This window comes from Halyomorpha halys, unplaced genomic scaffold (genome assembly GCF_000696795.3).
Source record: "Halyomorpha halys isolate HHAL.00 unplaced genomic scaffold, Hhal_1.1 Scaffold560.1, whole genome shotgun sequence".
Lineage (NCBI taxonomy): Eukaryota > Metazoa > Arthropoda > Insecta > Hemiptera > Pentatomidae > Halyomorpha > Halyomorpha halys.
In genome coordinates, this window is record NW_027105487.1 from 590,885 (window position 1) to 616,566 (window position 25,682).

Consider the following 25,682-nt stretch of genomic DNA (forward strand, 5'->3'; position numbering starts at 1 on the left):
AGAAATCGAAGGGACTAACTAAGTCAGCGAGAAGAGGAGGTGGGATGACTGGAAGGGAGATAAGGCATTAACAGGCCGTAGGTTGACAAGCGGTATTTACAGCTGACTTCCATGGGAATCTGTTGCCGTATTCTGTTCCCACACATCCGTATGTCTGTCTGTCCCCGGCCAATAATGTCGTTAGCTTTATCTTACAATATATATTTTATCTAATGGGAGGATTACATATTTTAGATCCGCTCCTACTCATTAATAGCCATAAAAGCGGCCATGTTTAATGAATGTTACAGCGGGCAGAAGATTTATAGGGCGATATAAGTGACTATCGTGGCCTTGTAAGTTCACAAAAAGTATTTCAAATTTTTTTAGCAAGTGTTGGTAAACTTCATAAGCTTCTTTATGCTTTTAAGCTTAAGCCCACAAGAAACAATCGAGCGTCTTGGAGTTACTGATAATTTTTCTATGGTCTTGGGACTGAGGTGTACTTGGCACACTTAGTGAAGATGATTAGAAAAATATTTCAATTAGTTTAGTTAATAAAATTTGAAAAAAGTTTATGGTATAAATTACAAATCAATAATTGTTTTTTATTTCGTTTATTGTCTCAATAACAATTGAACGAATCTATAGTCAACTTGAGAAATGTTGTGTGTACCACTTTTGTATCTATAAAAGTAATAAGTAAAACGTCTAGATTATGTCTAAACAATATTTTAAGCAATACCACCAAGTAATATACAAAAAACCAAAGAGAATCAATAAATAAGGAATGTCTAATAGATGCAGTCAAAACTAGGCAGATTTTTTACTGAAAAATATAAAATATGCACTTACATCTCTGTTAACCAGCGACAGATGTTAAAAAATATTTCATAATACTAACTTTTCACCTTAGTGTAATAGGTCAGATAAAAAAAAACATACATAAATTACATTATAAACTTACTATCTAATAATTTATGACAACCACTATTGTATCTCCATTAAAACGTTTTCCTCTATAGCTATATTAACAATAGGATTTTAATTTTATTTTGTAATAGTAGCTTAGAGAAATTTAAGATAAATAGTTGCTTAACAAAAACTACTTTCTCTTTGCCCTCAATACTTTTTGTATTGAATCCAAATTTAACGTAAGCGACAAGGCACCTTCTATAAGTGCTATTAACGAAATTACAGCTTTCTTCTCCTTCTTTATATCTATTTATTTCAGCCATTTATAGCGTAGAAAGCCTCTACCTAGCATCGGTCTTGACTCAGCAAGATAATTTTATCGATCTAGCCTCTGGAACATGATCCTGAAACGATCCTTTGGTCCTTCTCCCGATCGATGCGCTCCAGCGGTTTAACAATGCTTGTCCAGTACAAACCTTTCACTCCAGTAATACAGATATATACTAGAGCAATTCGAAAAAGAGCCGCTAGTGATCCGGCCTGAGGGGATTGAATTTAATTTCTTATTACATAACACAAAGTTTTGATTTTATTTTTAATTTAATGTAATCCAAAGATAGTACCGTAGATTCGGATTACTCTTTCTACTGGAGTTGTCCAACAGACTGCCTCAAAACAAGTAGCTCTGTCATAAAGTAGCGCCTGTCTATGGTACGATCTAAAGAATGCGGTAAACACAAAATGTGTAAAAAAAAAATGGGAGATGTAGCACTATCAGTATTTTCTGTCTTGACAGAAGTTCTTCTAGACTCAAAATAGAAAGTTATTATACATTGATGATCAAGTCAAGGTTTTGTTCGAGCTCATCCTAATATCCGTTCATCCCATCAACACTTAATAATTTGTTGTAACAACTGCATACATGATACAGTTTTTATAAAGAAATTGTTCAAGAATTGTTCTCTATTTTCTAGTATTGTCTAATCTTTTTACATCTTACCTCTTTTATGAACTTCTTATGGATTTAAGATAAACTATCTTATGATTGCTGTATATTTTTAATTTTTATAAAGAGTGTTTTTAACTACCTATTTACCTATTTTACTAACACACTTTTTTAAAATATGTATAAAATAATTCAATACCTACATTCAGATCTTAGAACATATCATTTTCATATATTCTCCTTATATCATATTTGGCAGATTTTTTCCTGTTGTAAAATACAATATTTTAACAACAGGAAGGTCAACAAAATGGTCGATATATTATAAGTAGCATCTGATCAATGGATATAGATGCTATTAGATCATAAATTATTGGCAGCGACGCGGTATATACGATTTACTTTTGTGATATCTCCAAATAAAAGAATTATTTTTAACTTTCAAGTTAAATTAAATTAAAACGTCTTCATTATCACGAAGAAATTTTCGAATTGACAGTTGGATATAACTGCAGAGGAATTGGAAATATACACAAATCATATTTAAAAATTAAGCTATGATTTATAAAGTATACTTTGTCGATATTATAAATACGGATATTCCAGAATGGCTTATCGCTCCACTTTCAGCTTAAGTTGATAATATCCACATTAATTTTCCAAGATGCTTTTTGTTAAATTATTAATTTATCAATGAGTAAATTTTGGTCGTAAAATAGTAGAGTGCCTTCAGCCATGATTGTTTTGAACTGAATGATAATTAATAGTACTAATCTTTTCAAGCATCATTTCATTGATTTATTGAAAAAATTAATTTGGCAAAATAAATGAAATATTTTGTAAAAAAGAAAACACGGATTTTTTAAATTCTTTTTTAAATCTCTTTTTAGGTATCGGTGGCCAAAAAAGTTTAGTAGCTAGCCCCTTCTTTAAACGGTAGAATGTCACCATACACTACGTTGTGATGTTCATCTTGTTGACGAATAATTAAATAGTTGAACCACAAACTTACATTAATATTAACGCATGATATGCAATATTTTTGGTTAAATATATAAACATAAAGTGATTGTTTTTTTTTTATTTCTGATTAAAACTACATAATAATTACTTTTTGTCAATTTCATTAAATACTTTTATCAATTCAGCCAATAGGTACATTAAACCTTTTTCTAACTATTATTTTAACTCAAAATAACATAACATCTTCCCTCATCCTACACAGTTCATTTTAAAATTAAATATTTAATATCTATGATTGAATTAATCACTAAAGGGATAGGGAGTTATATCCTAATACAAGTTATTTAGGAAAAAATATTCATTTCCATAGTTTATCTGTTCGGTGAGAAATTTAAACGGTTTTGGCCACCATTCAATGATATTGGAAATATTTACTTCAACTTTATACAAAGAAGGAAGTATGAAAAATAATTATAATTATGATTCTTCTTCCAAAAATTTTTGAAAATCCTGGAATGGTTTCTTAAGTCGACGATTCTCAAAATACAAGCAATTTTCCCAAGTACTACTTGAATACATTGTGTCCAATGACTATTATATTTTTATGTTAGTTATAATACAGTAAAGGGAAATATTTTGCTCTAACTGATATGATGAGCGAATTACAATGTTTTATTATTGTTCTAATCACATGGGAAATTCAATTCTTTAAGCTATGACTGTCCCAGATACGATATTAATACGAATATTATGCCGATAGGATCTCAAGATAAATCACTATAGATAGGTTATTCCTGTTCTATTATGTCGTGAGCAACATAGCAATTCTCTCCGGTCAGTTCTAAATGCGTTTTTAAAAGGTGTTTTCCCGCGACAGACGGCGTGGGCGAGGTGCCTGACCGAGGGGGAATTCGTGGCCTAGGATTGGCCAGAAAGGGCGGGCCATGAGATTGGATTGGGCCCCTAACCGGCCAATCACCGTCGGACCACACGCCGAGTTAATTCCCTTCGCACCCGACACGTATTTGGTCGGACGAATGATACTGATTAGTCGCTCCAACCGGTTACCGACCACACACAATTAGAACAATAAAACGACTCTCTTTTAAATATTAAATACCCCATCGAAAGAGGCAGCTCTCTCTGACACTCCATATACGAAAATTAACATATGGAAAAAGAGAGAAAAAAAAAACCTCCACGGCAAGTGTGAAAGGATAACATAATATAGGGTTCCTAATCTGTAAGGAGCTCAATTACACAAAATTCATGGACGACTGGTCCTAATTCCTATAATAATGGACAGGCAGGATACCTACCCCGAGCTGGTGTCCACGATTCATCTCCTCTGTCCGGCTCCGCTTATTAATGGCATACCGACAGTTCTCTCGGCTATTTGTGCCAGTTATATTATTGATTTATACATCCCTAATCTCATTGTACGTTTCGTTTGACCTAAAACTACTATTTGAAAAATTCATAATGTAACTTTTGCAATAATCTCAATAATTTAGAGACTAAGGTAACGATTCAAAATTGGAATTTCAGTGCTAGTCATTTCAAATGGAATAATGAGTTTTTATAACTTATTATTAATTTTACATTTATATAAACCTTATCGTACCCGCATTAATTTTGAAAACTAAATAAACATTAGAAAACCGATAAATTTTATTTATATATATTGTTCCTCAAGGTAGTATCCTTGGTCCCATCCTCTACATCGTCTATACAGCTGACATTCCAACCAATCCTAACACTATCCTCACCACGTATACCGATGACACATGTGTGCTCGCTGTTAATAATAACCCATTAATTGTATCCCAAAATCTCCAATCCCATATCACAGCCTTCGAAGATTGGTGTCGTAATTGGAGGATTAAGATAAATTCCAACAAATCCTATCAAATCACCTTTACCCTTCGTCGTAAACCTACTGACTGCCCAACAGTTTCATTTAATGATGTTACTCTTACCCCTGGAATCCTCACACCAGACTGAAAAGACAGGAAACTGCACGCAGATTTCGACTATTACAGGACTTACTAGACAAACGGTCTAAACTTCTAACACATTACAAAAGACTGATCTACATGACTGTAATAAGGCCAATCTGGACATATGGAGTTGAGCTTTGGGGCTCCACTAAACCTTCGAATTCCTCTCGAATTCAATCCTTACAATCCAAAAGCCTTGGTAAAATCCTCAATGCTCCTTACATTGTCTCAAATAAAATCGTACATCAAGACCTTAATGTTCCCTATGTAACCGATCTAGCCCGAACCAGATATCACTCCTTCCATTATAAACTCTCAAACCCCCTAGTTTCTAATCTTGCATCCTCTTCCATTCCTAACAATCCTCCGAGGCGCCTGAAAAGAAGATAGCCACGAGACCAGCTAATGTAAAATATCATTAGAGTGCTAAGGAATGGAGTTACTATCAGGAAATGGAGTAACTATACAGAACTATCTGATATCGAATCCAGCTGAGAACAAAAAAATTATTTTGCGTTATATCTCGTTAAATTGATTTTGGGGTATAGATCCGTTTTTGGAGCATAATTATCCTCCTCAAATCAGGTACCTGACCATTCGTTACAAAGTGAAAAACCTGCTGGTTGGGCGTGGATGTTGTAATTACCCCCAGAGGGGTAATACAGGTTATCACAGATTGTTGTAGTCAGTATCGTTTTTTTAAAATATATTTTTGATAATCTTAAACAAATCCTTATCAATAGAAAACTCACTATTAAAGTGTAGTTTCTGAAAGTAATTTGCAAACCATTAACAGGGACGAAACGGTGCTTAAGCTGTAAGATAAAATTACGATGTGTACAAGAATAAACTTACAATGGTCAATAAGGATGTTTTTAACGAAATTAAATCTTATTAGTTAATATTATTGGCAAATTTGAAAAGTGTTAGCAGAATGCTAATAACACGTGTTAGTATTAGAAATACCTCATTATTTACAAAACCCATTATTACAAGCAAAGAGACTTAACTCCTTTATCTAGTCTGGTTTCTTAAAAGATTGACTGAATCTGCGAAGATTTATACAGTCGATTATCAATAACAAATAAAACTAATATAAAATAAAAATAGAAATTTAATATACTAAAGGTGCATTTACACCAAAATAATACCAGCATATCATTAAAATAAATATTAATGGGAATTTTTTTATTTAATATTTCATATAATGACATTAATGTAATGTAATAAATGAAATGTTAATAACATTGCTACTTCTAACAAAAGTGTTCATAGCATTTTGACGGTTGAAAATTTTGTACTAATCAATAGCGAAATGCTATGACATTTTTTTAGAAATATGAATATCAGTAACATTTTGTTATTGGCTAGAACAAACAATTGGCATCACCATGTTAATAGCGCGCGTTATTATCAATAATATCTGTGGTATAAACACACCTATACTCATAAATATTGTTAAGGATTATTGAAAATTTAATAAAGGAGTAAATAAAGTTGAAAATGTATTAAATCTTTTGAACATTAAACCTTAATTATTCATCCATAAATTAATCACGCAAATAAAAAATTAATGTCGTAGTGAATGATGTTGGAAATAATATATAATTCTTATACATTAATACATTCAACACTCAATAAATTTCGTTTTGTAGTAAATTCAACAGTATTTTTCCCCCAACATTTCACAGCATATAAACTTGGGAGGTCAAGACCATTAATTATACTTTTCATAAACCATCAGAGGTACTAAGATGATGCCCGGGGTTTTTTATAGCCATGTTTCTCACAGAACCAACAGACAGGATTCCCACTCTGAAGTATTTCTGGTGCCTCCGGCGTGGATATTAACGATAGAGCCTTCCCCTGGAAATGGGTATAATGTCTTCGCTTTCATCTTGGATTAAGTGCCCATATACACAGGTAGTTAGCTCCTGTTTAGTGCGGCCTACAAACTATTTTGGGCTTAATAGCTGAAAAAATAAAATAAAATCAGTTCCTCGAAAGAAAAAGGCCATTATGTGGTGAAGATGGACATTTCTTGGATTGCTTTATGGGTGGTGGTGGGAGGAGAGCCATTACGAGGAAAATGTAATCTCACACATTCGTTGCGGCTTATTTTGTCACAAATTATTTCTATATGCAGAAATAAACTATATATCTTGAGTGTATAAAGAATACATAGAAATATCTATAATAAATAAACTATATGTAAATATATACCCTCGTTTAGATAGTCTGACCTGGGGCCTGTTTCATAATGAATGCTAATAGTATTAGTTCATAGTACAAGTGTAGAAACTAGGGTGTTAATAATACTGATACTTATTTTTTTCATGATAAGGATGACTATTAGTGATATTACAGGAATTAAAAAATAATAAAGTACAAGTTACTATCATACAAGCCAGTCTAATTGAATTAAGTAAATCTACAAGACTAATAGCATTAGTTTGTACTTTATTATGAAATAGGGCCCTGGTAGTGTTATTACATTATTAAATTATGTGCCATGTGATATTATTATTAACTAAATATCTCATTTGATGAATATAAATACGAATCCAGTTAAACTTTACTTCATGGCGCAAAATGTTTTTACTTAAACGCTTCTTGGAAAATCAAGAATTGCACAAATATCACTATTCCCTTTTATGCCTCTTAACATTTTCTGCTCAATATATTATATGTCATATAATTATCATTGTGTATTCTCTTTTATGATATATAGAAATAAGTCATCTTTCTAACAGCATTTTTTTAAATTGCATATAGTCTCAAATAAACGAATTAAATGCAAATCTAGTTAGTTTCACTTCAAAATAGCGATAGAAAAAAAATAAATTCATCAATTTCAACACAGTCGTTCCTTAATTTCTTCGTGTAAACATTCTTGAATTTATGATGAAGTATTAAATCAAATTGGTCCCTAATTTTAATAATTTCTTGTCTTTGTCTATTTATATAGATTTATTGACAAATGTTACAATCTATCACAGACTTGAATAATAATCGATAGTGACGTAATTGATAACATTCACACCTAAATCATAAAAAAAAAATAATTATAAATAAATAAAAATATATACAATTAAATAAATAAAGGAAAACATTATTAATGTTTGTATATAGATAACTACAATTTCGAACAAATTATTACCAAAAAATTATTTAAAAGACATTAATCACATTATACAGATGTACATTATTTACATACTCGGTCTAAGTATGACTCTATCACCCACGCATGAGTGTCGGACCACGGCTCTTCAAGATTCCTCCTTACTACGTCACTGGTACTGAGAGAGTGGAGGCTGAGTAAGTGCGCTAAAGCCGCTAAAACTGTTCATGAGTAGAGAATCTGGCCACTGCCAGAATTTCAGTTGCCCAATATACTGAACAATAAATCACTTGACCCCACTTCTACCTTCGAAGTGGATAGTAGAGAGGAGTGGAACTGAATAATGATTAAACCAAAGGGTATGGATGATCGGAAAAGTTGGTATAGAATTTTGAGAGGATAAGGTCAAATACATGAGGGATTTGAAGGTTATCCAGTAGTATTCTGTTGGAAACGTAATATTTTGACTATAGTTCTGAGGATTTTGGATTTAAAGAATTGGATACGTTTGATTTTCGAAGGTTTAGCGGTTCAAGTGAAAGTTCAAGTCCTTTATATGGAGCTCGTGTCCTAGCTATATGGGTTTCAGGTGGAGTCTTTTGTCTATGAAGAAAGCCAAGATATCGCATTGTATCGGATCCTGGGCTATTAAATAACACAGGACGACAGTAGGTGGTGAAAGTCACATGGGTGCATTTAAATTCGTAAACTTTTATCCATCATCTATTACACCATTATTCGATCTAGGTGAGGTGTATTTAGAGATTGGATGAAGCTGTAACAGTATCTGGACGAGCTAAGATGGGTGTATCACCGGCAAATGTTGTCGAAAACATGTTGAGATTGATTGGAATGTCAATAAAGAGGATGTCGAGGATAACACATAAAAGGGATTGGGTCTTGGGGGACTTGAAAGGAGCGATATGAGAGGTCGGAGCCGAGGATAAGGAATAAGGTAGAGGTAATTTCCAGTTAGTAGAAAATGTTTTGAAAGAAGGCATATTGGTATATGTAATCAGGATGCAAATTTTTGTAATAAATTACGTATTTCATTATACAATTCTATTCATTAGCACAATATATAATAAACATAATGAATTCCTTTGTTCAGCTGGGCTTGTATATTTGTAACTCAATTAAATTATGTGACTTTTCGTAACAATATTAATTACACGATATTAATTTATGATCAAGTAGTGCATAAGAAAATTTCTGGGAGAAATGTTTTTGAATTATAGTCCAAGGAAGCAGCTAATTTTTAATTTTGTTTTAATTAAATTAATCATTTCCTTATTTTTATAAGTGTCATATTTCTCAAAATACAACAAAATCCAACAGAGTAAATTTTCAAGTACACCACTTTAGCTTTGCACCGACTATATAACCTCCATTACTGATTTGAGTAAATATCAAAATTTAATCCAGTTTAACCAATAATCCAAAACGATACCTACACAAAAGACTAATTATTTTATTATTACGTATCGAAGGTACGTCTGATAAAAAAAATTGTTTGTTTACTTATTCCATAAATAGTACCTGTGGTTATTTTATAACAATTCTACTGAGTTTGGGATAGTCTGTAGAACAACATTAGTAGAGAAAAAATCGTAGTCTACCGTACTATCTTTGAAATACGTCCATATCAATTAAAATCAAAACTATTTTTTTTTTTTGTCAGATGTGCCTTCGATATATAATAATAATATAATTAGTAGTCTTTTAGTATGTAGTCTTCTAGGCCTCGAAATTAGCGATATGGAGGCTAAATACTGGGGTAAAAGAGTTATTCTGAACGAGCAATCAAGCTTAACCCATTTACTGGGAGGAGGACCAAAAAATCGTTCCAGGATTATGTTCCAGAGGCTAGATTGATAAAATTATGTTTACGTCTAGAATGACGATAGGTAGAGACTACGCTAGAAATGGCTGAAATAAATAGACATAAAGAAGGAGGACGAAAAGAAGATATGTTATAACAATTAACGTTAAATAAAAACTCAATAATTAAGTGTATATTTACTTTAGACATAAATCAATAGGTGAACTGCAATTTTTTTTTCTTGCTATGTTATAATTCTGATATTTATATTCTCATATAAAAATTACTATAAAACTAAAGATCTGGTCGAACCCAATAAAATTAGGGAAAAGCAGTTAAGGAAATATGCCCTAATAAATACTACGATGATGAAATAATAGAACGCTCTAACATAAAACATTTGTTTTCCCACGCTTTTGAAAACGGAACTCAAAATAACTTTCAAAGCATCCTAATAGCAGGGGCGGTAGTTATCGCTCTCAAAAATAAACCTAAACTATTCTCCATTTCGAAGCAGTTTGCTTCTAAGTGCATTCATTACTCGCACCATTACGGCGCTAGGATACCTTTGTCCTCCCAGCCGTTTTCACTATTTTCTACTTCAATTTGAAAATACAACTAACGTTGAAGGGAATGAAATAAAGATATAACTTTATAAATAACGAAAACATTTTTAAAGCCAATCTACTTTATACAACGATAGTTTTATTAAAAGTACAAATCATAAAAGAATAATTCAAAATAAATAATTCATTTTTACTTTTTTTTCCACTGTTGAGTTCATTTATTGAATTAATTAGTTCATGAATTGAATATAATCAAGCCTCGTTTTTTTCATCCCACATTAATTACTTTGTTAGTTACGGAAGATGAATCTAATACTAAATTAATTTTCTTTTGCTTTCTCTTCACCGATGGTAGAGAAACTTTGTATTCATGAAGCAACTGAAAAAAAAAAAGTTTGTGATATGAAACGAGAATATTTTTTAAATCAAGAAACAATAATATAAATATTTAGAATTAGCATATATTATTTGTAAATATTGTAACTACTTTTTTTATTTTGTTTATTCTTATGTACTAAAAATGCAGTTGTAGTAAAAGTTGTGTGTAACTAGGACCACACTGGTTTTGTTCAACATATTACATAACCTAACAATTGTTCTAAACGGACTTAGTCCCGGAATAATAAACTATTTTTCGTTTTATTTCTAACAATGTTGATTCCTTGTTGGTGTGTTTTCTGTCTATCTGAATTAAAATCCTTGTTTATAAATTAATCAACTAATTAGATTGGTGTCTAGGTGTTTAAGGCCGTTTGTGGCCGAAGGAGGCACGCGTTTAAGGCATTGCAACCTCGACACTACAGCGGCGCCGATTCGAATCCCGCCTGGAGGGGTTGACCTTTATTTCGTGGTGGCCCCAAGGAATGAAACCTTCACCTCCCCACTAGAAATTTAGTTAAAATTGGTTCATTACCTATAAATAACCCTCGTATGTCAAAAATACCCTTATCTGGGGATATTGAAATATTGTATTAAAAAAAAACGTAAAAAAAAAAGGTCATCTAGATGGTTCCATTTTTATTTTACCTAATTTCATTTACTGTGGCTAAAGATTATTTTATTTATTTTTATTATTATTTTATTTTATTTATTTATTTATTTTCATGTACATCGTTTGATTGTGTTCATTTTCGTTATCCTTCTGTTAGTATATATTAGAGAGAGATTTCATTGATTTTTAAAAATTTATTTATTCATTTTTGTACTTATTTTATTTTATTTTAGTATGAATGTGATCAGTCAGTAATAGTGATGACTGATTGTCCAACAACGTTGTAATAGATGTAATATCTATCAATAAATAAAGTTTTGTATAAAAATAAATTTTTTTCTTAATTTATTAATTTATATAAATGGCTGATTATCCAACATAGAAACTCCTATAAAATGTGTTTTACATAAATCTTCTTCTGAAATTATGTTGGTGTTGTTATTATTGACAATACATATAACGAATTATTTAGAAACATTATAAATTAGAATTGTCAATTAATACTTTAAAAAGCCCAATAAATATTAGTTTATAATTGTAAAATTGATATTATGATAGTTATTATTATTAATAACTAATTATTACTATTGGACAAGGATTATGCATCTCATATGTAATTAACGATATTCCATGAGTTCCTGACGTTATTTCCAAACTGCGATACGGATCGGGTATTATTGAAGGTGCTTGAACAGCAGATAGTGAGGTATTACAAGTTATTATATTACTGAAACTTCGTTGATTCAAGACCAGGAATCAAATCCTTTCAGGAAAAGGAAGCTCATATTGTATATGTTTATAGTTTTCCTTGGATGATCACACTAATGACTCATACAGTTAACCAACAATAATTACGTAGATATTTTTAAATACAAATTGAAAGTATTTCTAATAAAAGAGGGGGGGGGGAATTATATCTGAAGATATGTTTCGTAGTATTTTCTTTTATTAAAGCTGAGCGTACCTGGTTAAGTTTTCTTTGGATACAGTCGAACCGAAAGATAAAATCCAACGTTTCTTAAACTATATTGAAAAATAATTAATAGACCGTATGTAATTAATTACAGATAAATTGTGGGGTGGTGGTCAAGAAAGTTAAAAAAATTTTTATTAATAGCTCAGAATAATAAATCCTAATACAAATAAGTAGTTCTTCATGCTATTTTTTTTACCTTTCTACACCGCAACCCGGACCATCATTTTACAATTTAATCGATGAGGTGTCGAGGCAGCGTTTCGTAAAGTTTACGTCCACAGGATCTATAACATCAAATATAAGATATTTACAGTGACAATGTATTAGGAAGCGTTTATAGCTTCCAACAACTTTGGGAAAGGTAGCCCGGCATTCTTACCCATTAATCCCTACCGTTCCAATAGGGGCACCAACCTTGTAAAGTGGAAGACAGTTTTGTGGAAAGGTCTCCGTCGAGAGAAGTTATTAAATAACACTAATCCACCGAGACGGAAACTCATATATCCTGATTAAGATGACCAAGTCCTCATAACATTAGAGATCTAATTTACTGTGAATTGCGTCCCACCGCGTCAGTTTCAGTTCCACAAGCGGGCCCGGATCTAATCCGACAACCCTTCTCCAGCTGATTTCTTACCCGTCCGCTGCCTTAGCTCATCCAGTTATTTACATAAGCTATTGATAAGTAGGCTGCGATATACAAAATGTCGATACTTGCATATTATTTTGCGAATACTCACGCTGTAGGAGTGGCAGTAATCATTTATTGTACGATGACATGGGTTAGCTTTCAACCACTTTTTTTTTTATAATAAACTGTTATTTAGATGAATAATATAATATCGATGATAGGAATCCAATAAAATAATATAAACAAATGGAATCTGTTCAGGTGTTGATTTTCATTGTTTTTTCACAGATTATTTCTCAGCAACAAAATATAAACGTAATTTTTATATTTATTATTTACTCCTGGATAATCCTAGCAGAAAATATGATTTATATAAATAAATAGCCAATGACATGACATTTAAGTCTAAGTCGTCTAAGGAACAACTTTAATATATTTGAAAATCCAAAGTTACCCTCTCTAATTACAATCTCCGTATGTATGTAAATAGCCTAGCTAAGAAACAATTTTTTTTGAGCAACTGACATTAAGCATTTATAGTTGAAAGCAATTTTTTCCCTAAAATCGACTTACTACTACACGGTAGTTTTATCTACCCATAATTGTGCCTACTGTTTATCCGTACATTATCCGTGTGTCTGTATGTGAAGATCTTAGCTCAAAAACAAAAAAATTTAAGCAACTGAAATTATATACTTATTGCAGGTATGTGCCAGAGTTATTAAGACAATTAATTCGATAAAATCGATCAATCAAAAGTGCTATCTAATATCAACCTATTTTACACATTTTACACTTTTCTCAATAATGACTCTAATAATTTATATGAAATTAGATAACATTTAATATCAGATAGTTCTTGCACTCAGTCAAATAGTGCGAAAGGGCTTAAATGCCCAATCTTTGAAAAAAAAACGTCCCATCAATATAAGGGAATAATTTTAAAAAATAATCATTTCTGATTGTTTGCAGCAATAAATAGTAAATAATAGATAAATTATAATACGAAATCAATTTTATAATTAACTAAATAAGAAAATAAGTATTTTTGTTTTTGTAAATAAGATCTTTTATTAACATATCCATAAATTAAATATCTAATAAGGGTAATAATTACAATCTCGAATGAAAAAATTAAATAAATGTTTATTTTAAAAAATACAAAGAATTATTTCAACTCAAAGAAAGATAGTAACTGAAAGTTGTGTGATTCGCACTTATGTATATATATTTCACTTTGATATTTTATAATAGTTTTCCAAAGACGTCTGTAAAACATACATTTCATACACGAGAATGTATTGAAGAAGTTAAGGACATTTTAGAAAAACATAAAGAAACAATTGAATAAAAAATAACTTAATAATTTTTAAAATTATAATAAAATAAGAAGAAGAGAATTCTTTTATAGCATATAAGCAACAAGTACAAGAGCCCGGTGGAAAAAAAAAAATCAGTTATTTCACCCAATTTTTTTATTATTTTAATGAAAACTATGTATAGTTACTACTCAAATTTGATGAGTCTGTCTAGTATGGTGAGGGGGGATAAAAAATGGCAAATATTTCTAAAAATAAGAAACAATTAATTTTTCATTTAATCTTCAAAACTTAATGGAACGTCATCAAGTAGTTTTCATGATAATAGCCAAAATAAGTTAGCAAAATTTTGATTTCTACTTGTTCTGACATAGTTTTTGATTTATGAAAAAATATATCTCAGGTGTACACATTTCTGCCATCACTCAAATTAAAGCAAGTTTAATATAATATCCAGGAATTTAAGACATTTAACTATACTCGGCAGACTCATTAATTTTTACTGATAGGTATATATAGTTTTCATTAAATTAATAAAAAAAATGAGGTGAAATAACTTACTTTTTTCTTAAGTTGAGCTCCTTGACTAAACTATAGGAATAAATAATATGCATACAATTCCTGTCAGTGTACTCACAATTAATTATAAAAATAGTAACAATCACAACAATTAGCTACTTACGATTACTTTAGAGATTCTGGTCAACATATTATTATCCCTTCATTAATGCCACTTACTCATTGTGTTTTGGATTAGGGCTGTCCAGAAAGCGTCATAACAATATTTTCCTTAAAACAAGATTCAAATCTTATTTTTCAACTTAACCGCTCTTTTCCCAGAGAAATTATTATTATTAGAAACTATTTAATAATAGCTAAAATAATTGTACAAAGCGTGAACAACGTAAACATCCCAACAGAAAAAACTAAGTCACATTTTTATAATTTTTTTTTTTATATTAGCACAAAATATATTAAATAAAAACAAAACAGCTCTTAGGGTAATTCTGGACAAAGCAATTAAGCAGCTGGAAGAAGGAGTTTTCACCAGGTATGGCCATTATTCGAATCACTTTGTTCGGGTAGTGGAGAGGTTTTTCTTCCAACATTCCGCAAGGCCCATAAATTGTAGTCACTATATGTTGGAGGAAGGGGGGGAAGGATTGGTTCGTGAAAAAGGGGAAAACGCCTCTTCTTCAATCACGATCTCTATACCCAATAAGCCGAGGGGTACCATTGGCCTGTTCCTTACTAGGCTCCAGTTGAAGAAATTCCGTCTTTAGACACTCAATCACCTGTTTCGTGACTGTTAGGAAAAGGGTAAAAACTATCGTTGGATTACGAGTCACGGATATATTATCAATAAGTGAGAAATAATAATTATTATTATTATTTTAGTAATTCTTTACTGCCAGATTAGCCCTGCTTGGCCTTACATGGTTATTGTAACTGTTTTTTAGTTTTTTAACAGTTGATACTGGGGGGGGGGGGAGCGGATATAATATCGTGCAAAAGACATCCCTTCCTATTTGCAATGAACTATTATAATTAAAAATAATAGGGATCAATTATAAAAATAGCAAATAATAATCCAGATAAAATACAAAATGAAAAATAATTAAAAGATCTCAAAAAAGTGAGGATGCTGAATTAGTTTTTTGATCCTAATTTGAATGTTTTATCAATATTGATAAAAATGGAAAGGTAATATTTATTAATAATAAGCCAAAAGCATTAACGACTTCATTGGACTTTAAGGAATTTCTATGATCTTATCACTTTTATCTTTTATCATGATATTAACATGGTTATTAACAAATTGCAGTGGTTCCAGATTTAAAAAAATTATTAATATCAAATACATTTTTATTTACTTATTATGATTCTCAAATTTCTTACGAAAATAGAAAATGTTAAACTAAAAGAACAATTTTCAAATAATGTCAAATAATAGAGAAAACAAATTGATATTAAGAATAAGTTTATAAAATATAATTAATGAAATTATTGAACCAATCCTACTCCTATTCTAAAAATCTTATGCATTGCTCGTTAATTAAAAACTTTAATACAAAACTTTCACTAACCGCCTTACATACATCCCCAAGTTTTTGTAAATTGGTGGACTCATGTTTAAGTAGTGATTTAAAAAAAAAAAAAAAAAAAATCCAAAAAACCTAAAGACCCTTCAGGGAAGACGAAAATTATGAAAACAAAACAAAGTGTATTTTATTGTTGCAATAAAAATCCGTACATTAATGTTTCCCGAGGTGGGAATAAACAATATAAATGTTAGACCTGCCAATAATACAACAGTTAAACTAAAGATAATAAGCCGTAATGTAATACGGTAAGATCGTAAGGTCTCAGCTTTTACCGTTTGAATCAGAAGTATTAATTTTCCTTATTTTCTCCTTTAGTTATTTATAAAATTCTTTAATATTTTGTATTTGTCCATTGTTTAATATTGCTAACAATGAGAACTGTTAATTTTGTCGAAATGAACATAATTAAAAGTACTTTAGAGGAAGATGTTTTGAAAAATCCGCATTTAAGCCCATTCAGACTATTTCAATGATGATAAGACCCATTGAAGACAATATTACATTACACATTGGCACATTGAGCTCGATTAATATCGTTCATTCAAAATCAGATAAGCTCAAATGACACATATATCGTAGTTCTGATGAGGGTCTATATAACGTTGGATGAAGAAAAGAAAATAAATATTAATTTTCGTTATTTTTTTGTCTTTGACTTCTAAAGGTAATTGGTTCCTGAAAAGAATAAGTTGTCATACATTAATTCGCTAAAAGTGAGTTCAAATTCACTTGAGTTATTGTAGATTCATGGATTACTCGTATTATATATGCAATCCAGACAAAGTCCTAAACTAGTTCACGATATCAAACTATACATTATTAAAATTAAAAAAGAAAAAAACATGTACTGCTAAAGACCATGAAGAAGTAGGTGGTAGTTCATTGAAAGTGTGTTTCTTGGACAATTGTTGTGCAAAGAAATTTTTTTTTTCTCCTTTTTGTTGTTTTTCGGTTTATGATCACGCTCAACCGCCAGGTTTTTCTCCTCCCCTAAATAAAAGAACCCACAATATAGATGCTGGATGTGTCCCAGGAGGGCTCCCGAACATACATAATCTCAAACAACAAACATAATGCTAATGTAACAGAATAAATAATTATCGAGAGTTGTCGTAAAAGTCGTAGTTGAAGAAGTGGAAAGGTCTTAAAGCTAATTTTCTTTTCATTTTCTTTGAAAAATCTAGCAATTGAAATAGAGAAAACATACAATGTCCCTCTTCCCAATAATGTGTCATTAATGTTGTAAGCATATCTTTTTTTTTGTATGTATGTGTTTGGATATAATTTTAAGTATTATGATTCAAAAAATATATATAGTTTAGTACAGAAATTTTCATAATTTTCTGTTTAATATCAATGTGCAATGTCAGATGGACGGTCAGTTGCAGACTGATCGACGGGCTGCGGGGACAGGCGGTCTGCAAGACGTTGAGTGGGTTGACGCGGCGGCAACAGGATAGCTGCAGGCGGCACCCAGATCTGACCCTGGCCGCCGTCGAAGGCCTCTCAGCCGCCGCTACAGAATGCCAGCACCAGTTCAGGTGGCATCGGTGGAACTGCTCTTCTCTGGCAGTCAGGGCCCCGCACAACAGTCACATACTCGCCAGGGGTAAGTAACTGAAATAATCATCCATAGTATTTACAGTGTTATTCGAGTACTAATTAAATCTTATGTATATTTTTGATTATAGTGCCTAGTTTATATGTAATATGTTTTTTTGTAATGCCAGAAAAACAAATCATATTAGCTACAATAAAAGAGTTGTGTTTATGAATTTTTGGTTATAAACCTATGGAATTGATCGATTCATTACACTTTTAACTCTCTTGCAACAGTACAAATTTCATATCGACGTATGTAAGTGAATAATACTGTGTAGGTGCAGAACGGTGTCTTTGTATGGCCTAAAACCGATAGAATACAGAAAATGTCATAGAAATCACATTGTAAGAATTATTTCAGTAGGAAATTTATTTGTACATTAGATTAGTGATCGGTCAAAGAATACCAGGTGGACCAATACCCAATATCTGAGTCCAAGAAGATCCCTCGATACAAAACGCGAAGAACGCTAAATGCAAGCCAGGATGAAAGAAAGAGTAAAGAAGCCAGAAGGAAACAAGGCAGTTAAAGTTAAGTCTTCATCTAGCAACTGTTGAAGTGAGCTTGGGGTCAAAAGATAGTATAAATACAAGAAAAAGAAAGAGATACAGCAGCTGAAATCGTACATTATCTCATAAAGGAGGTTTAGAGTACGCAGTGGAACGCGCCATCGCTGCTACGTAGGACGTGATCCGAATACCGCACCACTTCAAGCACTCATAATGTTCCCGTGGGAGAATGAATGAACAAATGTACAAAAATTTGTTGACCAGTCAAGGTCTATGAATGTCTATGTTCTTACTTTCTTAAATTTATTTACGTCCCAAGTGCTCCATTTATCTGGACTCTCAGGGAAATGCTGAGAGTTTCTTTCATAACAGACAAGTCATTAAGATGTTAATCTACCATTCATACAAATAGATACAAATTGACTGCGTTGTAGTTAATAAAAGGGATCTAAGTAACATTAGTTTATGACTATACTTTGAAGAAAGAGCAAGTAGTAAGTCCTCAATTTCATTATCTTTTGTTGTTTTAATTTTATGGTTGACGCTAAACTGCCATTATGTGTTGATAGAATTAACATGTAATTTATTCGTCTTTCTCTTTAAACACCTATCTTTGATTTTTTATAAAAAGTTTTTGGTATAACGTATTGAGGTATGATGTTTTCAAGGGCATTTCCAAATCTTGGGAACACACTCATTTAGAAAGAATCAGTTGTAGAACTTCAAGCTAATAAATAATTTATATTTATGGCCTGAACAGTTGTTACCACCTAAATCAGTTATCATATGAAAGAGAAGCTATGCAGGAGCTGCTTCAGAGGATAGATCCGGCCCGCACTCGGTATTCAAAGTACCCCTATCACGTTTTCCTGGATAATAACTTGAGCCAGGGTTTCCTTTATGGTTGGCACAAGTGATGAGAGGTAGTTACCGTCGCTACATTACTCTGGATTAGAGATATCTTGGAGATAATCCCCTACCCATTGCATAGTGAACCCGTTTTTCGGACCCCTTTGTCAAATTTAACAGGGACTAGCGAGGTATAAGAGATACAAAACTGGTGTAAATCCTCTAAAAATCCTGAATTATATCGTCGCCATTGTGGACGGGCACGCTCTTGCTGGTGTTTATTTTAGCATTATTAAACGTTTCGCAGAGAGCAAGTGCTTTTATGTTTGCATTAGCTGTAAGTATAAAGAAGGTGAAATACAGGCACATTCTATTGTTATACATGTCCGAGATGAATAAAAGGGATAATAATCATTAATATTGGAATATGAGGATTTGTTTATTGAACTCTGGTTACCCGAAATCCCACTTTAGAATGAAAGAATCTTAAATTTAACCAATAATTTGCATAAATGAATTCTCACTAAGCTACCTATATCTTCAGTTTATCTGCAAATTTTATTATCATTGGTTTTATTTGGCTTGTTAACTTAGCTCCCAAGAGTACTTAAATTCATATGTGACGTCACCTATAAAAAATAAATAAAAATATGAACTGACCAATCGAAAATTGAAATCAACCTTACATCTGCAACTGTAATTTAAACAGTGTTTTCATAAATTTTGAGGTGAACTGCTTTCGCATTACACCAACGGTATTGTAGTGTATTCCAAATAAAGCATGTAAAGTAAATATATTCACTAGCAATATTTAATATACAACAAACTAATAAACAGTATATTCTTATTTAAAAATGAAAAGAGGGTACTTATCAATTATTTAAATACATATCGAAAAAGTCATAATAATTAAAGTAAAAAATAATTTAGTAGAAATTTCTAGATGTTAGTAACAGAAATAATATGTGATCTCAAATTAAGAATAGTAAAACTGGTTTTCATACAAATATGTTCCCTCTGTTTTTACAAAATCAATTAAACACATAAAATATTAAAACATTACCATCAAAAATGTATAGTGTTATAGGAGAAATAATTTGTTGCAGTCACTCCGATGTAATTCCGCAAAAACTTGAATTTGGACTGTAACTTCTTTAGTCAAGAGGTTAGTTCAATATTCCGCCTTCTCCGGTCTAATTCTACTTATTCATCGGGAAAAACAAAAGTCACTTTAATTTTCTTACTCCTGTTTATGAGTTTTATAAAAGAACCTCTATCAATATTTGTAGGACTATTAACTACAGAGTGTATAGTTAGTAGTTAAAACATTACTATAGTTGCTGAAAACTACTATAACAAATGAAGGTAAAGTATGTAAGGTTTCAGGGAGAGTGCGTTCGCACACGCAATCACAGCGGCAGCGGTGGCCGAGCGAGTGGCGAGAGCGTGTGCTAGCGGCCGAGTGCTGGAGTGCGGCTGTGGACCAGAACGAGGGGCGGCTGGAGCGGGCTGGAAATGGGGCGGCTGCTCCCACAACATCAGGACTGGGCTAGCCTTCTCCCAGGAGTTCCTCGACGTCAAGGAGTCTAACAACGGCGACATACAGTCCAGAGTCAGTCTGCACAACAATGAAGCCGGCAGGCTGGTCAGTATAATCACTTCAAGTTTAGTTCTTTACCTTTATATTCGAGTATATATATATGACACAATTACCTGTGAAAATCAAATTAGTACAAAGTACTTTAATTAAAAAAAAAAAATGAAATATAATTTTTGTAAAGTTATAAAATGGTCTAACCTCACTTCCTTTTTTTGAAAAGTGCCTCTTTATTATAATAAAAAAATAGGATTAAAATTTTTAACACAACAGATGAGTGTGGAATAATAAATAAATCACTTACAAACCATATCATTCTTTCAACTCAACACTGCAAACTTAGTAAAAAACAATTTCGAATTATCAGTTTTTGACCTCCAATATTCTAGTGGTTTTTTTTATAACAATTTATTGATTCTTTCCTCATCAGACCTAATTAATATTTGTTAATCAGTTATAGCGCAATTCTCATACAAAAAATTTAAATGTATTTTCAATCAATAGATATCTATTTTTTTCTTCAATAATTCCTCAAAAATGAGGGATTTCGGCAAAGTACCTGTTATTATTTATTTAAAGATTTAACACTAGTTCATATGAAGCTATCTAGTTAGACTGAATTAGACCCCAATAAAGATATCAATTTATTTTTTTATACACTCTCTTATAAGTATAAAGTATATGAAGTTCTTTCATCTGTGGGAGCGTTAAGGAAAAGTGAAGTTATAGAAACCAACAGAGCGTAGGCTGATGTCGAGAAAAACTAATTAATAAACATTAATATCAACATTTACCTTAACTCATCAACAATTTTTAATCGAACCTCAAGAAAAATATATATATATCGGGATGAGCCCTGGTTGGTTATTGTATTTCATCTTCAATTGTTAAGGATTTAAATAAAAAATCCATTAGCAGATAAAAAATAAAATAAAAAACCTTGTGGATTTATTTAAATTCATGAATTTACCTTATGGTTATCTTTATATTATCTTTATATCTTTATATTATCTTTATATCCTTATAGTTATATTTATGAATTAACCTTTTGGTTATCTGTCAATTACACATTCAGTAAGCTAAGGTCATTGGTTAAAACAGTAACAATAATTATGTCGGCATAGTAATTTATACATTATATATTGTTTTATTTTTAAATTCGTCAAATTCAATCGGAGCGACAAAAATTAATTTATCCTTATAAAAGAACACAACTGGGCTAAATAATAATAATTCTAAATAAATTATGAGCCGTTTTAAATATTTTGGATACACGTATTCATAAATTATCTATAAAAACCTGAAAGATGGGGATAGGACGTGAGGCCCCACACGACGTTGGCAAGTAAAAATGTCTTTATTATACCGTATTATATTTAGCCGGCGAGAAAATATAACTCAATTATAGGCTATTGAGCGAGGAGGAGCTCATGTTTATTAAGCGCTTTGTCCTCCGGTCACCCCGCGTTAGCCGCCTCGGGGGGGTCTAGCGGTCAACTCTCTGTCCGGTCTCGTTCCTTTCTCACAGGCCCAGGATCTTCTAAGGCTATGGTACTGCTTCGGAGGAGTGGTTACAGTAAGCTGAACCCAAAGCAACGGTCACAGATTTCTGCTCTACCCGACCGAAACATCCTGGGTACAAATGTACCTTAAAATCACCGATTATAAAAGAAGATATCTGAGCTGTTGGTGAGAAATGTTTTTTTTTTCAATAAACCATGATAACCAAATATATAGAGTTGCTATTAAAGTACACAACATACAACTCAGTCCTAGGACAAAATATAAAAACTAACATTGTTTTTTAAAGTAAAATAACTTAAAATACTTAAATACCCAACTTAAAATACAATAGTAGGCGCATTAGTAAAATTGAAAACAAATAAATAAATAATGATATTAAAAAAAAAAAAAAGAAAATTAAAAATTTGTTTTTACTATTCGCCCCTAAAATATTGTGAATAGTACGTGAATATATAAGTATGTGAATATACCTATACTGCCAAGACCGATCCTATCACTTTTTTCAACAAGAATACTTTTTGTTATTTATGGTGTTGTGGTCTCTTAGTGAGATTTTGACATGTCGTACATCGACCAATATAAACGCTATGAGTGTATGTTTTGAAGGTAAGTAAGGCTACACTTTTATTGCCGTATATTTATTTTGATATTTCACGTCGTTTTCAAATTATAGCCTTTTTTTTTCCTTGTTGATCGATTTAACCGACTTAAATTAAATAAAATGCAAGGTGATATTAGACCGTCGGCAAAACTGGGTTTAGCAGGGCGGGTTGGCCGGGAAGTATTGCCTTCTATCATTTTTGGTGTCCTGATGATGATCTCCTCTTGTGAAATTGTAATAATTACTATTGGTCGAAAAATGGATTACATGCTCTAGGATCCTCTGTTTGTGTATAAGCTAATTTTAATTAAAAATACCCATTTAAACAAACTATTTTTATTAACAAATTTTATATTTCAGGCCGCAACTTTTTTTTTAAAGACTGGAGTAAGGGTATAGATGAAATTTTTTTACAAGTCTTAATTTGATTTTTTTAATTAAATTTTTTTTTACAGGCTATTATGATTAAATCTATTGATATTGAAGACAAATACACTTATCAATTAATATCAGAACTTTCGTTAGCAACTAACAAAATCACTGAAAATTTCTTTATAAGTCATATGTAAATTCAAGCATTTTCAAAAATATTGAAATATTAAACTAACTTTTAACCACTGTTAGTCACATTCTCACAAGAGATTGTAACATCAAAAATAATAGATGGGAATCTTTTCCGGCCAACCATAGGATAAGATAGTATTCCCTTCTATCTTATATTATTTATAATATATAATATTATATTTAAATTTATATATATAATATAATAATCATAATGAATAAATTAATGAAATATTGGAAGAGAATTCATAGAAATAATTAAAAATATTAGAATTTTTAATTAAAAAGTAACAGTTATTGAATGAGTGAGATCACTTATTGCATGGGCTTTGCAATGAATGACGTCACATTACACTTAAGTTTTCAGAAGGAAGTTGTTGAATGATAAATGATAACCTTAACATTCAAGTCCTCTGATGAGGCATTTTTAATTACTTTTATTTCTCTTAATTTTCTTTTTTATACCAAATTAGACGTTTGACCTGATTTTTGGTTATCTAAGAATCCGCTTTGGGCCGGAGCCAAGACCAAGGCTAAAATTATTGCTACATTCATTTATCCATGATGTGAAATAATGAATACATCGAGTTTCTGAAAGCAATTCATTCAATTCGATCCCTGCTCCCCACATCATCAATAATTAGGTAGAACGACGCCAAAATTATGGTTTAGTAATTAATATACCTCACTTTCAGAGCTAAAAATTTTTAACGTAGAAATTTTAATGGTTACACCCTTTAAATCATTCCAAAGCCCCGCCAGCTCTCAGATGTTAAGCCAAACATAGGACACAATAGATGTTCTACCTGAAACATGCGTTATAGAAAACATCATGGGGGCTTCTTTAAAGAGCTTATCCTTTTTTGATGTTTGCTCTTACAAAAACTATTTTTTAGGTGTGCCTCTTTCATTCCGTATTTGCTTCAAAAAACATCTTTAACCATAATGATGTTCCATTTCTTGCCTATCATTGGCTATCTTTTTTATGGTTCTTGTATGTAGCTGTAATTTGTTTTTATTAGCTTGCAATAAAAAATCATAACATTTACTTAGGATTATACATCATGATTATTTACTGTTCCAATATTCTTATAATAATAAAAACGAATGTAGACATTAGATATACGGTAACGAATCCCACGACTCTAATGAAGTACACGGAATTGTTGAATTAATGTTTGGTAATATCCATATTTACAAAAAGAAACAAGTGATTTTAGTTTATCTATATCTTCCTAACTTATTCCAAGAAACAAATAGTTTTTTTTTCTCAATACTTGGCGCAGATTAATGATCAGTTCTCCAGGCAACTACGGCAAATTATTTGTTTACAATTTATCATTTAAAGTTATTAGCACGTCGGTAAAAAACAATTTATAAAATCGAAAGTAATATTATGATTTCTTTTTTTCAGAAACCCACAAAAAAGAAATCAGTTACTAGAAATATTACAATTTAAAATAATTAACCATTTAGAAAGTACTGAATTGACAATGGGCTGAATCTGTGACTGTACCCACCGTTAAAGTCTCCTATTGTATTAAGACTTAATCTGATTCTTATTGTATGTTTACTGTCTATTCTCTATTAAAGGCTTTAAATGACTAAATAATCAATGTTTTACAATATTTTTTAAATTAATAGTTGCTGAAAAATAAATATTTCATAATTATTACACAATTGATAAGTGCAGTGTAATTATAACTCACTATGGGCGATGTTTAAAACTTTAAATTTTAGAATAACCTATTAAAATAAAAATTACAGTGTATTTAGGTGGGGTTCCTAGTCAAGAGGGAGTCTATGGTGCAATCCGGACCAGAGTTCCCTATTATCAATAAGGGATAATATCTAATACATAAGTAGTTTATATATACAAGAAAATGAGAACAAATATATATTTTAAGAAAGATCGACGTAGTTAATTTTAGAAATAGCAAAACACTACTGATGGAAACAACTTAAATAAGGTCTGAAACGTTAAGAAAAAATATATTTACAAATCTAGAACGATGTTATTATTTATTTCCTGAATTAAAAATATATTAGCATAAAATATATATTTTTATCTGTTACAAACATTCTATCAGTTTATAAATAATAT

At 31.2% G+C, this 25,682-nt stretch overlaps 1 protein-coding gene across 4 annotated transcripts in view; it reads left to right on the forward strand.

Annotated features, from left to right (window-relative positions):
- The window catches only part of Wnt10 (Wnt oncogene analog 10), a 59,286-nt gene that overhangs the window by 22,797 nt on the left and 10,807 nt on the right, over positions 1–25,682 (forward strand). Inside the window, exons 2-3 of one of the 4 annotated variants that reach the window (XM_067051563.1) lie at positions 17,723–17,943; positions 20,682–20,940. In XM_067051563.1, coding sequence (XP_066907664.1) covers positions 17,858–17,943; positions 20,682–20,940 — 345 coding nt within the window. In that variant the 5' untranslated portion in view covers positions 17,723–17,857. Of the gene's footprint in view, positions 1–17,704; positions 17,944–20,674; positions 20,941–25,682 lie in introns of all 4 variants that reach the window. The other 3 variants (XM_014426216.2, XM_014426214.2, XM_014426215.2) reach the window with 3 other exon arrangements.